This window comes from Schistocerca gregaria, chromosome 2 (genome assembly GCF_023897955.1).
Source record: "Schistocerca gregaria isolate iqSchGreg1 chromosome 2, iqSchGreg1.2, whole genome shotgun sequence".
NCBI classification, from domain to species: domain Eukaryota; kingdom Metazoa; phylum Arthropoda; class Insecta; order Orthoptera; family Acrididae; genus Schistocerca; species Schistocerca gregaria.
In genome coordinates, this window is record NC_064921.1 from 1030787335 (window position 1) to 1030811819 (window position 24485).

General features: G+C 38.6%; 1 protein-coding gene across 1 annotated transcript in view; it reads left to right on the plus strand.

Annotated features, from left to right (window-relative positions):
• Nucleotides 1-24485, plus strand: part of LOC126335550 (uncharacterized) — a 432035-nt gene that overhangs the window by 31416 nt on the left and 376134 nt on the right. The window contains exon 2 of the mRNA XM_049998951.1: nt 391-510. Coding sequence (XP_049854908.1) covers nt 448-510 — 63 coding nt within the window. The 5' untranslated portion in view covers nt 391-447. The remainder of the gene's footprint in view (nt 1-390; nt 511-24485) is intronic.

Here is a 24485-nt window from a genome sequence, read left to right on the forward strand (position 1 = left end):
AATAATACAGATCTGTTTTGATCTCAGTTTTATTTATAATGAATACAGCAATACCAGCCACACATTTAAAATAGTTTGTAGGTCTTTTTTCAACTACTATTAGAAAACTAGTGTAGTACATGACTCTCATTGATGACCGAGACTTCAGCCTTTTAGCAAAATAAAAAGCAAAACTATGTTCATTCATTTGTAATAAGGTATTCCTTATTCGTTTTAATGTTCTTATTCAAGTTATTTATTTTGATTTAAGTTGATTGCATTTTCTTCTTGGCCTTAAGAGTTTACACAATCTTCTGCAGTATGATTAGATTTTAGAGAGAAATAATGGAAGATCTTAATTATTACTTAATTGCAATTTTAAATGCTTCTAATATTTTTCACTCTTTACAGACATGAAAACTTTGATATACATTTCTTCAAGCTGTACAGAAAAGTTTATCAACAAAAATGCCATCAGATACACTTGTTCCATTACCAGCCCTTATTGATTTTGCACTGGGGACTCCTGAGGTAATACAAATTGAATTTTGCTCCATGCGTGTCATATTGTAGTGTCAATGTAACTGATAAAAATGTATGAGTACTTGTGACACACCCATTTTATTTATCATCAGCTTTAATACTAATCAGTAGTCACAAGGTAATTGTAGTACCTAGTTTGTTGCTTGTCTCATGGGAGAAGTGTGTGTGAAGCCACGTTACTCATTCTGCAATATAAGTAATGAAGATTGGATTTAACATCTGCAATCTAATATGCAAATGATATGATAATATGAATTTAGATAGATTGCTACTCACTATATAGAAGAGGCATTGAGGGGCTGACAGGTCCATTAAAAATATACTATTCAATATTATTCAGCTACTGGACAAGGTCATCCATTAGATAAAGGAAGAACCCCCCCCCCCACTCCCCCCCCCCCCACACACGCACGGCCACAAAGGAAGAAAACTCCCCCCCTCCGCCCCCCCCCCCCCCACACACACACACGGCCACTGCGGAGTGTAGAGATCTTGGCTGGTGTGGGCAGTAGGGATACAGAAACAGTGTGTGACCTATCACACATTAAATACTTAGTAAATAGATCGTAAATAAATGATTTCATTGCTCCATGTCCTATTACAGTAGTAATGGAGCTTGTACAGCACATCTGAGAAGTTTGTGTACTCCTCTTGACTTGATACCATTTCCAAAAGAGGAGTTGAGCTTCAAATACTATAGCTCATAATGAAGCCGGAAAGTGCATAACAGGTTTGAGGGATTTTTTAAATGTAAATATGATGAAAAACACTGTTGTTGTGACAATACCTCATAGACACGACCTCGTGTATAATGCGTGTGTGAATAAAGAAATTCGTAAAACCAATGCTAGAATAAAACAATTATGCTCTACTTACGCAAAATGCAATGTAGTAGATATTAACATACTGGCGAAAAATCTGCACACTGAACACGGTGAGCATCTGATTTACCAGGGTAAAAAATTACTCTGTCACAAGATAAGCAAAATTATAAACGAAATTCACGAACGCAACTGTCTAGTTTTAAAAGACACTATTTCTATGGACACTTATGGACCTCCTTTTTTAGGCAATACAGCGTTACAGGGGAAGGAAGGGTAGAAACCACGATGAGGGAAAAATGCAGAAAAGTAATTAATTCAGATAACTGTGTTGTTTTAGATCAATCGGTGAAAATAAATGAACATACAAGACCTTGTGACATCAAAATACCTTTCTGTGCAGATAACAATGTTCTCCTTTTACATATAAATGTACAATCACTTCGTGGTAAAATCAATGAACTGCAGTACTGGCTTGATAAAATTAACTGCAGTATATTGTGTATCAATGAACACTGGATGAAAGAGTCTGAAATAGGCTTGTGTGTTCCTCCAGGATATTTGCTAGTTACTAGCTATTGCAGAAGAAGCATTTCACATGGTGGAGTGTCAATCTATGTTAAAAGCAAACTAGATTTAGATTATTCAGTAGTAGACCTTAGCAAAATGTGCCTTGAAGGCATATTTGAAGTAGCTGTTATGGTAATGCACACACAAAAAATTGTAATTGTGTCAGTGTATCGAACTCCAAGATCTGATGAAATAATATTTATAGAAAAAATTAACACTCTAATTTTGCAGTTGTCCAAATATAAACAACATAAAATTATAATTGTAGGGGATATTAACATAGATATAAGGGCAAAGAAGAAAAATGTTATCTATATGGTTAATTCTCTGAAATCACTGAACTATTATTGTCTTAATGAAAAGCCCACCAGACAGTATGCATGTCTTGATAACATAATTGGTAATGTAGATAAAGATACTCTTGAATGTGATGTAATAGAATTAGGAATATCAGATCATGCAGGACTATGGCTTCGAATAGAAAATACAAAATTCAACCCTAAAGAAAGACAAGTAACATATAGACTTCTAGGAGAATCCAATGTAAATAACATGATTAATGAATTACAGGAAATTGATTGGTCTCATAAAATTAATAATAATAAAACAACTGACAAATGCTTTACTGTTTTCCTAAGAAATTAAGCACATTGTAGAAAAGACGTGCCCCACTGTAACAAAAAGACAACATCCTAATAATACACATAAGCAGTGGCCTACTAACAAGTGGTACACTCCAAAACCTAACAAAACGCAAATGATGAATATATTTTGAATTCCAAAAATAAATGTAAAGCAGCTTGGAAAGTCATAAAACAGGAAATTAATAACATCAATAAAGAAAACAACATCCCTATAGACTGCGATACACTCAATGATTATTTTGTAAATAGTGCCACTACCACTCCACTCAATAATTCTACCACAGATGCAGAAACACTACTCATTCATACAAAACAGACTAGTGAGAAATTTACTTGGACCCCTATCACCCTAAATGACATTTGCAAATCGATAAACAAACTAAGCAATTCCAAAACAGAAGACTATTATGGACTCAGTAATTTCATTATAAAGCGTATAGCAAAGGAAATCAAAATGCCACTTCTCTCACTGTCAAACAGAGTACTAGATGAAGGAATTTTTCCAGAATGTCTTAAGCTCACAGTTACACTACCTATGTATAAAAAAGGTGATAAAAACCTCCCAAACAACTACAGACCCATATCAATAGTACCAATCATATCCAAAATAATAGAAAATTGTATGCATATGCAGCTATAAAGCTATTTTGAAAGCAACAAACTACTAAATGAACAGCAATTCGGATTCAGGTCTCACCTATCAACTGTAAAAGCAATTGAAGCTTTGGTGAACAACGTATATGAAGCATATGAAAAGAGGCTGCATATATCTGGAACACTTATTGATTTAAGCAAAGCATTTGATTCAGTGTCTCATGACATAATCATTAAAAAATTAGAATACTATGGTGTTGAAGATATACCACTCACCTTATTCAAATCTTATTTAAGCAATAGGTTACAGCTTGTATATGCAAATAAACAGAGATCAGCAATACTCCCTATAAAAAGAGGAATACCCCAAGGCTCGGTTCTTGGGCCTTTCCTGTTCATTGTCTATATTAACGATTTCTCAAATTATATTCCATGTAAGAATATACTGTACGCTGACGATATAACACTAATAACCTCAGGTGACAATTTACAATCTATGCTGGATAACAACAGAGAAATAATGCAAATGACTAGTCACTGGTGTCAGGCCAATCAACTGTGCATAAACAATACAACAACAGGAGAAATAATTTTTAACCTAAAAGCTACAAAAAGTAAAAATAAAGCAGTGAAACTACTTGGATTGCACATAGACCAAAAACTCTCCTGGGAAGAACACACCAATCACCTGTGCAGCAAACTAGCCCGTGTACTTTTTTTACTGTACAAATTGAGAAACAGTGTGAGCAAACAGCTGTTACTCCAGTCATATTTTGCTTTCTTCCATTCCCATCTGGAGTATGGAATTTTGCTCTGGGGTAATTCCTCGGGGGCTAAATGTATTTTCAGATGGCAAAAGAAGGCCATCAGATGTATACTAGGATTAGCACCCAGAGATTCCTGCAGAAACCACTTTAAATATCTCAATGTAATGACAGTACCTAGCATGTACATATATAACTGTTTAATGTATGCTAAAGAAAATCTGGACAAATTTAGCATGAGATGTGATGTACATACACACAATACTAGAAATAGTCACTTGTTGGATTTTCCTTTCTCGAGGCTAGCTGCTGTACATAATAACTATAAACATTTGGGCATAAAATTTTTCAATAAGTTACCATACTCAGCTCGTACAGCCCCATTTAATAAATTCAAGAGTGTATTGCAAAATTGGTTAAAATGCAGTGAATTCTATACAATTGAAGAATTCCTAGGAAATACTCATTATAATATAAGCTTTTGATAAGTGATAAGCGTTTTCAATTCTTAAATAAGCTAAATAATTCTGTGTATATAAGTGTTTATTGACCTAACTGTACTCCATTGTAAACTTTGACGAAGCCAATTGTATGAAAAATACTGAAAGGCGAATAAAAAATATTCTATTCTATTCTATTCTATTCTATAGCCCACAATGCAAGACTCCATTGAAAAAGATTTGAAAATGAAAGGATGTAGCCCAATGTTTGTCAGTGAATTATCTGACAACAACATTGTTCTCTGAATTGCAGTGTGCTGTGATTGTAGGCGCAATTCCCAAATATCATGTTTCATTCACCAGTGTTATTTTCTGATGAAATATATTGCAGTACAGATAGGAGGAATATGGCTTTATGATCTGAGAGAAATCCTTGTTAGATGAATGGAACCTGATTTTTATTACAATATGGGCCACGATATCATCATGATGCCTGTTCAGATCATGTTTTTTGATAGGGTGGGAACGGAAATTCTTGTTTGGACATGCTGCAGATGTGGTTAATCCCGCACCTCAAAGACAAGGGAATCATGGATCATGTGTGGTTACAACAGGACAGAGCTTCAGTATACTTTGCTATTCCAGTGACTGAATTCATGGATAAAAAAATCCAAGGCCAGTGGATTGGACATAGTTCTGCAATACCTTCAGCCTCATTGAAATGGCCTCCATGAAGCCAGGACTTACCACACCACACAACTCTTTAGGGGGAATAATTGAGTCCCATGTGGCTCAGCATCAGTACAAGACAAATCAAGAATTGCACAAAAGTGCTGAGGAAGCCTTTCAAAGCATAACTACTGAGATGAGATGCTCCATAATATAGCAAGGAGGACCTAGAGTTGCACAGATTTATATGTAATGCATCATGGTGACTGTACAGACCTGCTGCAGTCATAGTTTTTATACAAAGAACAACCAATGAAATCCAATTTAAGAGAAGACTAAAGGATTTATTGGTGGCCAACTCCTTCTACTCCATTGATGAATTTCTCAGTAGAACAAACTGATTTGTGTGTGTGTGTGTGTGTGTGTGTGTGTGTGTGTAGTAATTCTATTATATGTTTAATACCTCATAAATAAAAGAGCATTTTTTTTATTTTAAATTCAGTGAATTAATGCAATCTTAATAAATGAATGTTGTAAAATGATCCTTTCATATAGTGTTCCTTTTCTACATCCTGGAGGACCTCCTCACTGTTGATCAATTGAAATGAAAGTAAATCTGATCTAATCTCCAATATTCAATAACCTGTTTTGACCTGGGGTATGGGGACTTCTTAGACACACTGTACATTGCCATATGATGAAAATGATCTGCAGGAAATTGTGAACTATATTGCTAGAGTAGTTCATTTGTACCACCACAAAAACTACTCACATATAATCTTAACTGGTTCAGAATTCATGCTAGAAGAATAATTTTGCTGATTCTGTCAAACCAATCTCTTCATAACAATGCATTGAAGCCCAAGTGGGAATGATGTTCTCCAATATGAAAGGAGTTCATTGCTGTTCAAGCTACTAAAATAAAAAAATAAAACTCACCTACAGTAAATAAAATACCTGATTTTAATGTAAAAAAACATGCAGACATAATTTCTGAATTACAGAACAGAAATTTGGTCCATATACTCACTTGAAAATCACCAATAGGTCCTATGACATCATCTCTGAACTCATCTTTTCTGTAAGCTCAGAGACTTCACTGGCCATTTAACTGAAAACTCTGATTTGATCTATTATAAATGGTTCTGAAAGCCTGTCACTGTGAATACAATAGGTTTGTTTATAAATAACTCATCTGCTACCATTTGTGTTTGTTATGCCATTTCAATGTGGTGATGTTGTTGTGTGAGAGTCTGCTTCATTTTGTTGACTTTTGTGCAGAGTCTCACACGTTAAACATCACACACAACTTGTTGTACACTTCTAAACATTAAAAACATTTTACATGTTTTCAAAGTTTGGGAAGAGATTCCAAACACATCACTTGTAAGCTCTTCAAAAGTTTTTAGACCATGAAGGTGGACATTTTAATTTTGAATCCATGTATGAAATAAAGTCAAAGATGAAAATGATGATATCATTTCAGTGCCTAAAAGTGTACTGAGCTAGGAAGCTGTTGATCCAGAGGATGTCACAGAATGGATGGCAAATGATGATTTAGCTCATATAATATCAGTTTATTTTGTCTTTGTTTAATTAAACTAAGATTAATCTGTAATTTTGTTCATACATGTTTACCTTGGCAATATTAGGACAACTATTCTTTACATGTGTACAAAGCGTGCTGCACACACAATCATGGTATGAAAAACGACACAACCACTCAAGGTTTAATAAAACTGGGTTTTGGTATGAAAATGGGTGTTTTGAATGGTATGACTGGGGCTGGAAGTGAGAATTTATAGAACTCATGTCTATCCAGCTATTTGGTATCTGGCTTGACCTTTTGCCACATGAGGCCACATAGTCGAGAGTCTGTTGTATATGCTGTTTGTATATGTGTCTGTCTGTATGTATGTATGTATTTATATACATTTCGATATAAAAAAATTCAGTTCTGCTCTAAATTTATTATCTTTTGCATTGGATGGACATTGTATGTTTTCCATCTGAAGGGTGGCTAATAGCATCAAACTTTTTTCCAGGTATCACCTTTCATCTTATGGAGCAATTTACAATTATGTACACTGCATCAATTAATTTTTGTCTTAAAACTTCTACAGATTTACCAAACACAGCTTCGTTAGAAGCCATCTGATCCTGAAAGTTGGTCATTTTTGTCCTGTAACTGCTACACTATAACAGCAAGATTGTTCACTCAATTTCCGTGCTATGTCACACTTTTAAACTCTTGTATGCTGGAGTAAGAGGGAATGAGTCGGTGAATAGGAAGTGAATGCACTTCCACCATTCTAAGACTCATCATACTTGTGGAACTACATCTGTAATGAAGCCAGTACACCACTGACATATCAGTGGGGTCTTGACTTCTAATGTAAACAATCCTCAACATAGGGTTCATGCTCACTCCATTTCTGATCTCTACTCTGAACCACTGAATTATCTCGTAAACTTGTCTTTCTCAAATGGCAAATTCTCAACATGCTTAAAAATTGCTAAAATGAAACCACTTCACAAAAAAGGAAGCCAAGAAGAGATGCATAACTGTAGACCTGTTTCTCTACTGTTCGTACTTTCAAAATTTCTTGGAAAACTTTTTGAGAAAAGAATGACAAATTTCTTAAATAAATGTAAAATACTGATAGAATCACAACATGGTTTTAGAAAAAAAGTTGCTCAACTGAAACACTGATCTTATTTTCTATATGAAATTCTGCAGGATCTAGATAGGTAGGAACATACCTTGAGCATTCTTCTGGACTCATCAAAAGCCTTTGATACTATCAGTCATGATAAATTAGTTAGATTCAGAACTAGGGTATTAGTGAAGCAGTGCATAACTGGATTTAATTATACTTCAAACACAGAGTCCCCTTAGGTTTCTTACTGGTTCTAATCATGTCTCCATATACGTAAATGATGCATATATCAACAGTGGAAACAGAAAACTATATCTGGAAACAGAAAAAAATATCAATATGCAAATGACACTAGGATCTTATTTACTAGAAGCACCAATGAAACCTTTGAAGACAACACTGAACATGACATGCAACAGGTGACAGTTGTCCAAGTGGAAGTACTGCGGGTGATTGGTGTGCTTGCTTTGAAGAAACTCATTTATGCAGCCATCAAAGAGCTGGAGACTTACATTTATGAAGGACCAGGTGAAGCAGATTTGGGAACAGATGTAAAGGTTATGCAGGAAAGAGCAAAGGTTGTGCATGCCATGAGTCCATATCATCAAAATGTCTTCAGTAAATCATCTAGTTTTAAGTGCTGACTGGATTGAAAGGATTCCTCCAGATGATCCATAAATAAGTTGTCAAAGGATGGTATGATGTGAGTACTCATGGTAGTGCCACAAATTTGTTTGTGGATTTAGTCTTTGAAAGTGAAGTTATTGTGCATCAGGGTGTGGTTGGGGAGGAGGATTAGGAAAGATGTGGTGGTCTTGTAATTAGGAGGACATTTGCGGATACAGTGTTCCTAGGCCACAAGTCCATGGCATGTGCAATACTGATTTACAAGGACATAATGTGCACAGTATGCTGGTAGAAGTGTAGGTAATGGGCAGGAACTATGGAAAGGCAGTGAAGAAAGTTATCACTCTCTTGACTGTAGTATGGGAGGTTAAGGACAATTTTTTGGAGGTGTTAGCATACAAAGGGAGAATTTAATTCTGTGGGAGAGCTGTACCCAGTCACAATGGAATGATCAATGGGAAGATATGTTAGTTTGGGTTTGTAGAGTAGGTAAAAGGTAGGATGTGGAGGAGAGCAATGGATTTAGGGGTCAGATTTTGGGGTGGACCTAAGGCACTGAGGAGCTGCTTGAGGTCCTGTTGGACTTCTGGGATGGGATAATGGTCTACATCTATGTAATTGCTCTGCTATTCACAATAAACTGCCTGGCAGGGGGTTCAATGAACCACCTTCAAGCTGTCTCTCTACCGTTCCCCTCTCGAAGAGTGCGCGGGGAAACGACCACTTAAATTTTTCTGTGCGAGCCATGATTTCTCTTATTTTATTATGATGATCATTTCTTCTTATGTAGGTGGATGCCAACAGAATGTTTTTGGAATCAGAAGAGAAAACTGGTGATTGAAATTCCGCGAGAGGATCCCGTCACAACAAAAAATGCCTTTGTTGCAATGATTTACACTGCAATTCACATGTCTGTGGCACTATCTCCCCTACTTTGCGATAATACAAAATGAGCTGTCCTTCTTTGTACTTTTTCGATGTCATATGTCAGTCACAACTAATACGAATCCCACACCGCACAGTAATACTCCAGAATAGGGAGGACACGTGTGGTGTAAGCCGTCTCTTTAGTAGACCTGTTACACCTTCTGCCAGTGAATTGCCATCTTTGGTTGGCTCTACCCACAACATTATCTATGTGATTGTTCCAATTTAGAGTATCTGTAATTGTAATCCCTAAGTATTTAGTTGAATTTACAGCCTTCAGATTTGTGTGACTTATCGTGTTATCGAAATTTAACAGATTTCTTTGAGTACTCATGTGAATAGCTTCACACTTTTCTTTATTCAGGGTCAATTGCCACTTTTCGCACCATACACATTTCTTATCTAAATTGTTTTGATCATCTGATGACTTTTCAAGACAGTAAATGACAGCATCCTCTGCAAACAATCTAAGGCAGATACTCAGATTGTCTCCTATGTTGTTAATAAAGATCAGAAACAATAGTGGACCTATAACCCTGCCTTGTGGAATGCCAGATATTATTTCTGTTTTACTCGATGACTTTCTATCTATTACTATGAACTGTGACCTTAGTATGGGTCTGCAATTCAACAGATTGATCCTACTTCCCTTTTTGGGTATTGGTGTGACTTGAGCAATTTTCCAGTCTTTAAGTACAGATCTTTCTGTGAGCAAGTGGTTGTATACAGGATGGTCCATTGATCATGAACCGGGCCAAATATCTCACAAAATAAGCGTGAAACTAAAAAACTACAAAGAACGAAACTTGTCCAGCTTGAAGGGGGAAACAAGATGGCGCTATGGTTGGCCCGCTAGATGGCGCAGGCATAGGTCAAATGGATATCAGCTGCATTTTTTAAAATAGAAACCCCCATTTTTTATCACATATTCGTGTAGTATGTAAAGAAATATGAATGTTTTAGTTGGACCACTTTTTTCGCTTTGTGGTAGATGGTGCTGTAATAGTCGCAAACATATGACTCACAATTTTAGTCAAACAGTTGGTAAAAGGTAGGTTTTTTAAAATTAAAATACAGAATGTAGGCATGTTGGCTACATTTTGTTTCAGTTGTTCCAATGTGATAGATGTACCTTTGTGAACTTATCATTTCTGAGAACGCATGCTGTTACAGTGTGATTACCTGTAAAACCACATTAATGCAATACAAGCTCAAAATTATGTCCATCAACCTCAATGCATTTGGCAGTATGTGTAACGACATTCCTCTCAACAGCAAGTAGTTTGCCTTCTGTAATGTTCGCAGATGCATTGACAATGAGCTGACGCATGTTGTCAGGCATTGTCGGTGGATGACAATAGCAAATATCTTTCAACTTTCCCCATAGAAAGAAATCCGGGGATGTCAGATCCGGTGAATGTGCGGACCATGCTTCGACAACCAATCCACCTGTCATGAAATATGCTATTCAATACCGCTTCAACCGCACGTGAGCTATGTGCCAGACATCCGTCATGTTGGAAGTACATTGCCATTCTGTCATGCAGTGAAACATCTTGTAGTAACATCGGTAGAACATTACGTAGGAAATCAGCATACATTGCACCATTCACATTGCCATTGAGAAAATGGGGGCTAATTATCCTTCCTCTCATAATGCCGCACCATACATTAACCCGCCAAGGTCTCTGATGTTCCACTTGTTGCAGCCATCATGGATTTTCTGTTGCCCAATAGTGTATATTATGCTGATTTGCCATTTGGTGAATGACGCTTTGTCGCTAAATAGAACGTGTGCAAAAAATCTGTCATCATCCCATAATTTCTCCTGTGCCCAGTGGCAGAACTGTACATGACGTTCGAAGTCATCGATGTTGATGTAGCATTCTCAACACCGACGCTTTTGAGAGTCCCGATTCTTGTGCAATTTGTCTGCTACTGATGTGCAGATTAGCCGTGACAGCTGCTAAAACACCTAATTGGGCATCATCATTTGTTGCAGGTCATGGTTGACATTTCACATGTGACTGAACATTTCCTGTTTCCTTAAATAACGTAACTATGCGGTGAACAATCCGGACACTTGGATGATGTCGTCCAGGATACCGAGCAGCATATATAGCACAAGCCCGTTGGGTATTTTGATCGCAATAGCCATACATCAACATAATATTGACTTTTTCCGCAATTGGTAAACGGTCCATTTTAACATGGTAATGTATCATAATGCAAATACCTTCCGCACTGGTGGAATGTTACATGATACCACATACTAATATGTTTGTTGCTATTAGAGTGCCATCTATCACAAAGTGAAAAAAGTGGTCCAACTAAAACATTCATATTTCTTTACGTACTACACGGATATGTAATAAAAAGGGGGGGTTCCTATTTTTAAAAAATGCAGTTGATATCCGTTTGACCTGTGGCAGCATCATCTAGCAGGCCAACCATAGCGCCATCTGGTTTCCTCCTTCAAGCTAGACGAGTTTCGTTCTTTGTAATTTTTTCGCTTGATGCTTATTTCGTGAGATATTTGGCCTGGTCACTATCAATGGTAAGGTCTGGATTGGTTTTCAGGTTAGGTACAGCGCTGTATCTCATAGGTGTGATGATGTTGCAATCACTGGGGATGGACTTAGGAAAGGAAGGTGAGGCCAGGTCAGAAATGAGGAAGTGCACCAACTACCAACAATACCTCCCTTTGACAGCTGTCGCCCATGCCAAAACCACCTGTGGACACCACATCTGTAGTGTATAACAAGGAAGTCAAAGAATACTGGGATAAATTTACCAGTATCTTTATTGACATACACTCCTGGAAATTGAAATAAGAACACCGTGAATTCATTGTCCCAGGAAGGGGAAACTTTATTGACACATTCCTGGGGTCAGATACATCACATGATCACACTGACAGAACCACAGGCACATAGACACAGGCAACAGAGCATGCACAGTGTATATCCACCTTTCGCAGTAATGCAGGCTGCTATTCTCCCATGGAGACGATCGTAGAGATGCTGGATGTAGTCCTGTGGAACGGCTTGCCATGCCATTTCCAACTGGCGCCTCAGTTGGACCAGCGTTCGTGCTGGACGTGCAGACCGCGTGAGACGACGCTTCATCCAGTCCCAAACATGCTCAATGGGGGACAGATCCGGAGATCTTGCTGGCCAGGGTAGTTGACTTACACCTTCTAGAGCACGTTGGGTGGCACGGGATACATGCGGACGTGCATTGTCCTGTTGGAATAGCAAGTTCCCTTGCCGGTCTAGGAATGGTAGAACGATGGGTTCGATGACGGTTTGGATGTACCGTGCACTATTCAGTGTCTCCTCGACGATCACCAGAGGTGTACGGCCAGTGTAGGAGATCGCTCCCCACACCATGATGCCGGGTGTTGGCCCTGTGTGCCTCGGTCGTATGCAGTCCTGATTGTGGCGCTCATCTGCATGGCGCCAAACACGCATACGACCATCATTGGCACCAAGGCAGAAGCGACTCTCATCGCTGAAGACGACACGTCTCCATTCGTCCCTCCATTCACGCCTGTCGCGACACCACTGGAGGCGGGCTGCACGATGTTGGGGGGTGAGCGGAAGACGGCATAACGGTGTGCGGGACCGTAGCCCAGCTTCATGGAGACGGTTGCGAATGGTCCTCGCCGATACCCCAGGAGCAACAGTGTCCCTAATTTGCTGGGAAGTGGCGGTGCGGTCCCCTACGGCACTGCGTAGGATCCTACGGTCTTGGCGTGAATCCGTGCGTCGCTGTGGTCCGGTCCCAGGTCGACGGGGACGTGCACCTTCCGCCGACCACTGGCGACAACATCGATGTTCTCTGGAGACCTCACGCCCCACGTGTTGAGCAATTCGGCAGTACGTCCACCCGGCCCCCTGCATGCCCACTATACGCCCTCGCTCAAAGTCCGTCAACTGCACATACGGTTCACGTCCACGCTGTCGCGGCATGCTACCAGTGTTAAAGACTGCGATGGAGCTCCATATGCCACGGCAAACTGGCTGACACTGACAGCGGCAGTGCACAAATGCTGCGCAGCTAGCGCCATTCGACGGCCAACACCGCGTTCCTGGTGTGTCCGCTGTGCCGTGCGTGTGATCATTGCTTGTACAGCCCTCTCGCAGTGTCCGGAGCAAGTATGGTGGGTCTGACACACCGGTGTCAATGTGTTCTTTTTTCCATTTCCAGGAGTGTATAATGCCCTACCTAGCTCATCCATGTAGCGCGTAGTCTAAGAGTACTGTCTTTCTTTTGTAATCAGACTATCTTTGGTCCAGGATCTGAACTCCTGCACTACTTAGATTTCGAATAGGAACGGCCTTGTCATAGCGGGCAGACAAGTAGACAGAAGTTCAGGGCACTCCCTTGCCCTTAGGGTGGAAAACTGCTCCTAAGGGCAGAATAATCAGCAATGATAAATGGCATGAGGATGCAGAAGAAATGGAAACCTCTGCATTAAAGATACTTAATGTGTACCCACAGGACATACCACCTATAACTGGAAAAGTCATGATGATCTCTCCATTGGCAAAGGATTCCAGACTAGTCTCACATTCAGATCTCTGGGAGGGGACTGCCAAGGGGGAGGTGATCATAAGAAAAATATTGAATAACCAATGACAGGATTGTTATGGTGTAAAGTCAAATGCCACCACTTCAGTCAGGAACAACAGAGCAGAGAGGGCTGTGCGAAGACATGTGACCCCTATGTGAATGTTCCCACCTGTTCAGTTCAGAAAAGCTGTTGTTGGCAGGAAGAATCCAGACCGCACATAATGTTGTACAGAATGTTCAGCTGTCTCTTGGCTACAATTTGGCAGTGGCCATTCATGTGGACAGACAGTTTGTTAGTTGTCATACCAATGTAGACCATGGTGCACTAGTTGCAGCTTAGTTTGTAGACTGCATGGCTGCTTATCAGGTATCTCTGCCTTTGATGGGATAGGATAAGCCTGTAACAGGAATGGAGTAGGTAGTAATGGGAGGATGTATGGGACAGGTCTTGCATCTAGGTCTATTCCAGGTATATGGGCCATGAGGCAAAGTGTTAGGAGGAATGCTGGAGTATGGATGGACAAGGATGTTGTATAGGTCCAGTGGGCAATGAACTATTACTGTGGCAGGAGTGGGGAGGATATTTCTCATTTCAAGGCAAGATGAGAGGTAATCAAATCCCTGACAGAGAATACAATTCATTTGTTCCAGTCCTGGTTGGTAGTGAGTCACAGGTGGAGTGCTCATTTGATGCTGGACAGTTGGTATTTAGGGGGTGGTAGCTGACTGGAGAGACTAATCATGGGAGGTCTGTTTCTGGGAGGGTAATTTTGGTTGATGAAAGTCTTAGTGAGACCCTTGGAATATTTGTAGATGGAATGTTCTTCACTACGGCTATGATGACCACAGGCTGCACCTCACCATGTTAGTAGTGGGTCAGAGTTTCATTAGTGTAACTCTGTTCCTCAGTCAGCAAGGACTGACTGTAGTTTCATTTCAAACAAAAACCCATTGAGGTCTGTACTCGTCCCTGAATACCCTATTAATTTGCAGGCTCATTGCACACTGAATTATTTGCATGGATCTGTTACTGTCCAGCTGATTGACAGTCTGCCTGAGGGAGAAATTCAAGTTTATCTTTCTGATCAGGATGTAAGAGCAGTTCATCAAGTTATGGAGAGTATAGGCAATGAATTGGTGCCTGCCTGTACCCTATTTTTTACATTCAGTTAAATGGAGCCCTGATGACAGAGCAAGGCTATTTGTAACATCATCAGTGTCGAACTCATAGATCAAACTTGGTACATTCCTACTAGTGTCACATTTCAGTTACACTTGCATGTCCTGTAAAAATGCAGCCAAATATGTGAACAGAGGTGCACATGAGGAAGATAGCACATGCTGCTCAGGAGGCCATGCAGCTTTGTTCTGCAGTGCCCTGTGTACCTTAACGAATGGGCTACACAGCAGATCTAGCTGAAGAAAGGGTTCCTCTACTTTAGCTTGGAAAATATCTGACATCTGGAAGTCTTCTATACCATCAACTGGCTGTTACACCACAACTGTGGATGAAGCACAACATAAAAAGGATATTGGCACATACCTGTGACTTCCAATTCTGTGCCACAAGTATAAGCTTCCCAAGTACTAAAGTAGCTTCCTTATCTACCACTATTGTACATGCAGAATTTACTATCAAATTCTCATGATGTAAATAAAACAGAAAGAAACTTCCACATGGGAAAAATATATTAAAAACAAAGATTCCAAGACTTACCAAGCGGGAAAGCGCCGGCAGACAGGCACATGAACAAAACACACAAACACACACACAGAATTACGAGCTTTCGCAACTGGCAGTTGCTTCGTGAGGAAGGAAGGAAGGAGAGGGAAAAATGAAAGGATGTGGGTTTTAAGGGAGAGGGTAAGGAGTCATTCCAATCCCGGGAGCGGAAAGACTTCCCTTAGGGGAAAAAAAGGACAGGTGTACACTCGCACACACACGCACAGGTGTACACTCGCACACACACACACGTGTGTGTGTGTGTGTGTGTGCGAGTGTACACCTGTCCTTTTTTTTCCCCTAAGGGAAGTCTTTCCGCTCCCGGGATTGGAATGACTCCTTACCCTCTCCCTTAAAACCCACATCCTTTCATTTTTCCCTCTCCTTCCTTCCTTCCTCACGAAGCAACTGCCAGTTGCGAAAGCTCGTAATTCTGTGTGTGTGTTTGTGTGTTTTGTTCATGTGCCTGTCTGCCGGCGCTTTCCCGCTTGGTAAGTCTTGGAATCTATCAAATTCTCATCCACACATGGGAAGTCTCTTGTGACTCAAACAGAAGACTAGAAATTTAAGAGGAACTACTTCCAAGAAGATTTCTTGTTTATCTCTGATCTGCAAAATTATGGGTCCTCATCCAACAAATAAAAACGAGCAAAGAAGAAAAATAAAGAAACTTTCTAACTTTCTTCTTATTAACCAGCTTTGAGATTGTCCTCAATGACAATTCTGTGGAAAATCATCACTCAACCAACCTGTACTTCAGCAGCATGAATCATCAACTGACCCTCTACCTTAGGGATACATGACTGACCCAGGGAAGGAAACCCTACCTGTGAAGAAATAATGGTCCAAGATTCTCCTATTTCTAAATGCTGTAGGCCAAAACATATGAAACCAGGTTTCCTGAAGCTGCCAAAGTAATTGCAGCTAATGCAGTCATCATTTCTGATTCTTAACTGTTGCTATCCCTCAGTAGAATGTTCACAGCATCAGAACTTCAACTGCTACTACATTCAAAATCCTCAGCTTGAATAGTGTCACTTTATGGGAGGAAAAACTAGTAGAAACTGATTTATAATTGCTGTTTGAATAATTAAAAAAAAAGATTGGAAAGAATAATTGAAAGAAATTGGAAGGTAATTTATAAATTTGTATACATATCGTGGATGAACTTTAACTGTTACTAATATCAGCAGACCTTCAGTGTCAATATCTTTAAGATCAATTTTCAGATTTTTGTGTTATGCAGTGCTTCACATTAGTACCATTGTGTGTAGTGCTGATTATAACAATACCAGTGCAGGATCGCCCCTCCACTACACATGCAAATTTCTCTTGTCTGCTTCGAACCTCTTGATGCAGTATTCTTGGCACGGATAAAATGATGAACAGATGGGTGTGATTGATGTAAATGTATATATGATGAAACTTTTATAACATCTTTTAATATACTGTTGGATTACACATTTTTTAACAATACTGGTATGATGGAGCTAGTCATACATCTGCCCACTACCACTTATAGAAAAAACAAGTGAAAACACAGAAATCTACATCTACATCATACTCTGCAAGCCACCTAGTGGTGTGTGGTGGAGGGTACTTTGGATTGGATAGTGTCATATGAGTAGGCGTGCAAACTAATAGAACCTGATTAATAATTGCTGTTTGAATAATTAAAAAAATTGATTGTAAATAATAATTGAAAGAAATTGGAAGGTAATTTATAAATTTGTATACATATCATTCGTGAACTGTAACTGGTACTAATATCAACAGACCTTCAATGTCAATATATTTAAGATTGTCGGTGATGTGGAGGAGTCTTTGTCAGCAGTGAGTGAGCAAACTGAGTCCACCCAATTGCAAATTGTGGTCCGTGTTGGAATATATGGTGCCTGCCATCTGGGTTCAGAGGCTGTCCTTGATTTCTGCAGGTGGCTGGCAGCTTTGGTGAAAATAGCTAGCTTTATTTGTGGCATATAAGTGGAGATAGCATTTTGTAGCATCATTTCCAGAACCAATTGCAGTCCTCTAGTTTTGAGCTGAGTGGGAAGCTTAAACCAGAGGCTCAGATGATTCTGTGATGATACTGGATGCAGATTTCTCAAACTCCACTATCAATTGGGGAAACCCCACTTGCTCTTAAAGGATCAGGTTTGCACTATATGCAGGAAGCAGCTACTAATGTATCGAAATACATGTGGCAAGCATTGCTTTTTTTTTCTTTTCTTTTTTGGCGATAGAGGAATCCCTCCACATGCTTGACAGGATATGTTCTGATTTCGAACAGAGAAGAATACTATCCCCATTACCTGAAGAGAGTAGCATTCATTGTCACACAGCAAAGAAAGAAAATGTTAATACTGTATTAGGTAGCTGCATTAGCATCTATGGAAAGGTCCCAGAATGTGTATCACTTATAAACAATAACAATACCCACTTAGTACTAGGGACAGATATTTGGCTGAAACAAAGTGTTTATAGTACTCAAATTCTAAATTCTGATTGAAACACATATCACAAAGGTAGGTGTAAGACCAGTGGTGAAGGTATGTTTATAGCAGGAAAAAATACAATATCTAGTGAGATCAGTACAGATTCTAAATGCAAAATAAGTTGAGTAAAGATAAATGTTAAAGGTGGCTCAAACATGGTCCTTGTATGCTTTTATAAACGTACTGCCACAGGAACAGTAGCGGGGTAACATTTGAGTTAAAACTTTAAAAAAATTTCATGTAAATTTTCCGGTCATGTTACACTATTTGGTGGAGATCTCAAATTCCCAGCTGTGGACTGGAAGAGTCAAGCTAGTAAGAGAGACAGTAGGGACAGGGATTCATGTGAAATTGTAGTAAATATATTACCCAAAATTATCATGGGTAGCTTATCAGAGAACAGGCTCATGAAGGTAGCATCTTAGATTTCCTGCTTGCCAAAAAGCACAAAATTTCCAACTCAGCATAGATCAGGGAATCAGTGATCATAAAGGTTTTACAGCACTGATACATATGGAAGTAAACAGGAATATAAAGCAAGATAGGAAAGTGTTTCTGCTTAACAGGAGAGATAAAAAACAGGTTTTAAATTATCTGAGTGGTCAACATGAAAATTTCATCTCCAGCGCTGAAAATGTTGAGTGCCAATGACAGGTTTCAAGAGTATTGTATAACATGTTTTGGACAGGCATATGCTGAGCAAAGGGAAAACACTCACCATCCTTTGGATGTCATATTGCAAGCTGATACCAAAGCAAAGAGAGCTTCACTGCAGATTTAAAGGTAGCCAAAACCTGATGGACATATGAAAATTGAATGAGGCAAAAACCAGGCTGTGCATGAACTATTCAATGATTTTAAAAGCAAAATTTTGTCCAATGACTTAACAAAATGTCCTAAGATGTTTTGGTCTTATGTTAAATCAGGATTGAAGCCATTTGTCCAGACATTCTGTGACAATAATGGCACTGAAATGGATGATGACAGAGAAAAGGCCAAAATACTGGATCTCCTTTTCCAAAACCGTTTCTCTGAGGAAGATTGCACTGTGGTATGTCCTTTAAATCATTGCATGAACATCAAAATGACAGATATAAAAATAAGTGACCACAGGATAGATAAGCAACTGAAATCATTCAACAGAAGAAAGGCCACTGGATCTGATTGAAAACTGCTGTGATTCTAGACTGCGTAAGTGAAAAAATTTGATTGTCTTCTAGCAGCATTGTGTCATAGGTCATGGAATAAGTGAAGTGCTCCTGTTTATTGGAAGAAAGTGCAGTTATTTGCATTTTTGAACAGAGGCACAAATCTATAGGACTATAACTCTGATGCTGGTCTATTGTAGGATTGTGGAGCATGTTTTATGCTTGCATATTATGACATTTCTGGAGGCAGAAAATCTCCTCTGTATGGATCAACATGGGTTCCAAAAATGATGATTGTGTGAAATCCATTAACAACAACCTGAAAGCATCAATACTGCTGTCCAGATTGATACCATGTTTCTTGACTTCTGGAAGGCTTTGATACAGTTCAAAATATAAGCGTATGGATTATCATACCAGCTATGCCATTGGACTAAAGAGTTTCTAGCAAACAGAATACAGCATGTCATCCTCATTGGAGAGAAATATTCAGATTTAAAAGTAACTTTGGTGTACCCCAAGGGCCTGTTATAGTGCCATTTCTTTTCACAATATAAATAAATGATCAAGTGGATAATGTAGGAAGTTTAAAGAGACTTTCTGTGGATGATCCTATTACACATTAAGTCACAATGCTAGAAAACTGCAGTGAAATTCAGAAAAAGCTGCAGAATATTGGCAATTGTTGTAGAGATTAGAATCTGATCTTCAACATAAGTTTGGTTAACATATTTTGCATTAGTAGACAGAAAGATCCATTATATTGTTATTACACAATTGCAGAGCAAGTGCTGGAAGCATTCATGCCTGTAAAATATTGAGGGAAAGTTGCACAGAGTGATTTAAAGTGGAACAACCACATGAAACTAATCAAAGGTGGGGCAGATGCCAGAGTGAGATTTATTGGAAGAATCCACGAGAAGTGTAGTTCACCAACAATGGAGATAGCTTCAGAATCATTGTTTGACATATGCCTGAATATTGCTCATCTGTCTGGGATTCATACCAGTTCCAAAGAAGAAGAGTGCATTTATCTACAGATTTATTTAGCAATCACAAAAGTATCTCAGAGATGCTCAACCAGTTCCAGTGGCAGACATTGCAAGAGAGGTCTTCATAATAATGTTGTTTACTGTGAAGTTGTGAGAGCACAGATTCCTAGAAGAATCAGCCCATATGTATTTATCTCACAAGGAGAGGACCAAACTGCCCTTCTTCATTTATATCATTGCACAGACTGTTGAAGCTGGACCGTGAATGATATGTGTAGTCATCCGTATGACCATTCATCTTCCATCCAACACAATTCACAGTGTTGAGTCTGTTTTAGTACTGGTGCCTTCATGCTGAAGCTGCTGAATTATTACTATCATTCCAGTGTAATGTGTTCCTTCCTTACTGTTCTGTTTGTGGCCGGCTGCTGTGGCTGAGTGGTTCTAGGCACTTCAGTCTGGAACCGCACGACCGCAACAGTCGCAGGTTCAAATCCTGCCTCAGGCATGGATGTGTGTGATGTCCTTAGGCTAGTTAGGTTTAAGTAGTTCTAAGTTCTGGGGGACTGATGACCTCAGATGTTAAGTCCCATAGTGCTCAGAGCCATTTGAACCATTTTGAACTGTTCTGTTTGTCCTTACACCCATTTTATGGTTCCTTTTTTGGTAACTCCCTTGACCCCCAATATGAGGCATACTCAGCTTCAGTAGCGGCTGCTGTATAAGAGCACAAGAGCACATGAACACTATAACTTTTGACACATTACAGATTTAGTGTTTATTTTTCTTTGAATACTGCTAAGTGTAATGTAGGTGCGGTAATCTGAAATACATGGTACTAAATCTACCGTTCTGTGCTACTCCACTAGACTCAGTGAAACTTGGCATCAAGGTCATGAGCATACCTTCACTTGTGCCCATTTAAAGGAGCTTCTACACATGCACAACTGGCATGACGTAATTGCCTTATGGGTAAAATACTTATGGATTTGATCATCCATGTTCATGGTTCATGGCATGCACTGCTAACCCATACCAATCAGCTACTCATTTACGTCAGTGTCACCAGGTGGTGGCACACTGCAGCAGACTTCTATTTATGTTCACCCTAAATCCTGCTAGGTGGTAGCAAACTCCACAGATATGTAAGATATGTAAATGCACACATTGTAGACTAAAATTAGATCAGACATCATTGTATGATATAGTTACACTGAGAGAAATGTATTTTATCATAGAGTAATCAATTTAAGGTACCTTAAAGCACATCATCGTTGTTTGTGAGACTGTAGCATTTATTCGTGCTTCTGACATCTGTTGATCTTAAGCTTTATCTTTACCATAGGCCCACACTGTACAAATATTTGAACAGGCACAAAAAGCTGTCTCACTGGTCTTTACTTTAAATAGGGGGGGGGGGGGGGTTGAAAGATGTTGTGCTTTTGGTCCTTATGCCTCTCAGTGCCTCATTTGTATTCTAGTCAGGTGACCTTGTTGGTAGATAGTACTACTTGAATTTAATCATTTCCACAAATGGCAGTTTGTGAGAGTTGGTTGTCTTCTGTGCAGGAATTGGCTTTCCTGTAGAGTGTCAACATGAATTCTGTTGAACCTGAATTAAATGCTAACAGTAAAGAAAATTACTAGGAACAGTTAGTTGCAAGGATCTGAGGCATTCCAGACCAGATTCAGTGTCTGAGAAAGTAATGAAATCAAATGAGTGTGACTACAAGTGAACATTAAACAAAGAAGTGTATAATAAGAATAGTCATTATTTGGGTACAATGTAATAATGCCTGATTTTCAGCCCAGAAGTTAATTCATTAACTAATACATGAATTAGGGATAAAAAAAGTGTGTAAACTCCCACTTACACAAAAATGTAAAACAGAGAGCAGCGAAAGCTTTAACATTATTTCATTCTTGCCATAAACTGTACTTAATTATCTACAAAACAACAAAATTCCCCCCAAACAATTCTTCCTTTTATTATGCATATTATTATTATTATTATTATTATTATTATTATTATTATTATTATTATTATTATTACCATTGACAGTGAATGAAGTTGTATAAATATTTTGATGAGCATGACTGTTATACAACAGATACTATAAATTTTGCACTCTCATATTTGTCTGAATTTTAAAATTTGTGAACACCCAGAATGTATATCTGTGAATCGCCACTGCTCTACTTCCTTGTTGCCTCCCAGTGTATGCTTTAATACTACTACAAAAGGTGCATCTTGCATTACCTGCTACAGTTCCAAAGACTGAATACCCCTCCACCCCCCTTGATTCCAATCCCATGTTGGTGTTACTTCACTTCCAAAAAATAATACTCTGGATTCCACCATTCATTCAGCATTTCTGGAGATTCCTATGCATTTTGGGGAAAGAACCTTCATATATATCAATGGCTCTATGGATGACCGTGATACAATGCATCTTTGTTGTCAGTGAAGATGTTTTTAGATATCACCTTTTAGACCAATGCTTGATTTCTACTACAGAGCTGTTTGTACTGAGCAGATTTGGAATCTAAATCTATTGTAGCTTTGGTTCCCTCAGTGCTCCCCAGGGCCCCTGTGCAGTGTATATGTATGACTCCTTAGTAAAACAGATCCAGAAATTTATTCAGTCACAAACTGATGCTGGCTGAGATATGTTTGGAATGCTTCTCAAGAAATAAAAGGTTTGTCTTAATCTGATAGTCAAATGGCAGCAATAAATCATCCTTTTCAGTCAGGTTTAGCTAATAAGGGAAATGTACATTTGCATAGAATCATGAGATCAGGCTAGAGGCTCAACAGAAGGTACCAGTCTGCTAGCTTTAGTATAGACATCTGTTCTGAAGACTGTGGAAAAAAGTGTTCAGACAACCCCATGAGTTCAGGAACCAATGAGTTCAGAAACATTCTGAGAGCACAGGAAAAATGCTGCAGTGTAAGGTCAGTAGTTTTGAGAGGATTAATAGGACTGAGAAGGTCCTTTTATGAGGGGGAGAATGTCTGAATGAATACAGAACTCCTTAAGTAGTGAATACCAGATAAAACATATTTTTGACAGTTAGTACTGTCTTGCCATCCAGTCTCTTCACCATCCGGTCTCTTCATGTTCATACATCTACTACTCTTTCCTCCTAAGGTTTTCCTTTGAGCATGATTGGTATTAAATAATTTGATATATGTGTAACGAATTTTAATTTCTCTAGTTATAACAGAGTATTACTAACATTTATGTGAATGAAGAAGCTGTGCTGTTGTGGTAAATTCATCAGATGTCTTTATGAGTTGTTTAAGTATCATAAGTAAGTTGACTGGAAAAGACAACATGAATTTCAAACATGAACTTACTACTGCTGCTGCTTCTCATGATGATAATAATGATGAAAGTATTTCTATCTCAAACTTTTTCACAAAAGTACTTATACTGCTATGAAACACAGTAAATTGTCAGTCTCCTTTGTTTTGAGATTTTCAGCTCTTACTCTTGAGCTAACCTTTGATAAGTTTAATTGCACTACTGTTATAGCTTTATGATAAATGAATCAAGCAGACTTTAAATTGTTTTGATGTTATATATTTTTAATGAACAGAGAACAGATCTCAGTATGCTTGTGTATCAGCCAGTGATTTTAAAACATTGCTCACTTAATTGTAATGTACTGTGCAACATATTCATGTTTGATTATCACCTAAACCACTTTTTTAATTATGAAACTTTATTCATGTACCCGTAATTTCTTTTTCTACCATTGATGTGATGTGGAGATTTACATTTCTTTCAGTTTCTAAGTACAATGTATTTATTTTTTATCATCACTTATTCCTTCAGGAATTAGTTCCTCTTGCTACTTGAAAAATTCTTCTTGTCTCTTGGTCAATGAAAGTTATAAACATACTGTCTACTTAGCAGAGCTCTTTTCAAGTAAAAAATGATGTAGCCTAATGCTATTTTGTCTAAAACTGATATGGTGAGACCGTGGCTGTGTACAATTAATGTAGGTTAATTCTTACAGAGAAGAAAACACCAACCAGCCACTATTAATATTGCTATTTATTTAGGTAAATAGCGCAGTACTGGTTTCGAACTGGCAAATTCATCATCAGATGGCTGTTCACATGATTTTCAAGACACACTTTACATTATCGTCCGTTTTCGATTTCCATTATTCCACTGTGGCAAAGTATTTTTGGTGTATTATTGCTGTTGAAAAATACTTCGCCACAGTGGAATAATAACAATAAAAATAAAAAACAGATGATAATGTAAAGTGTGTCTTGAAAATCATGTGAACAGCCGT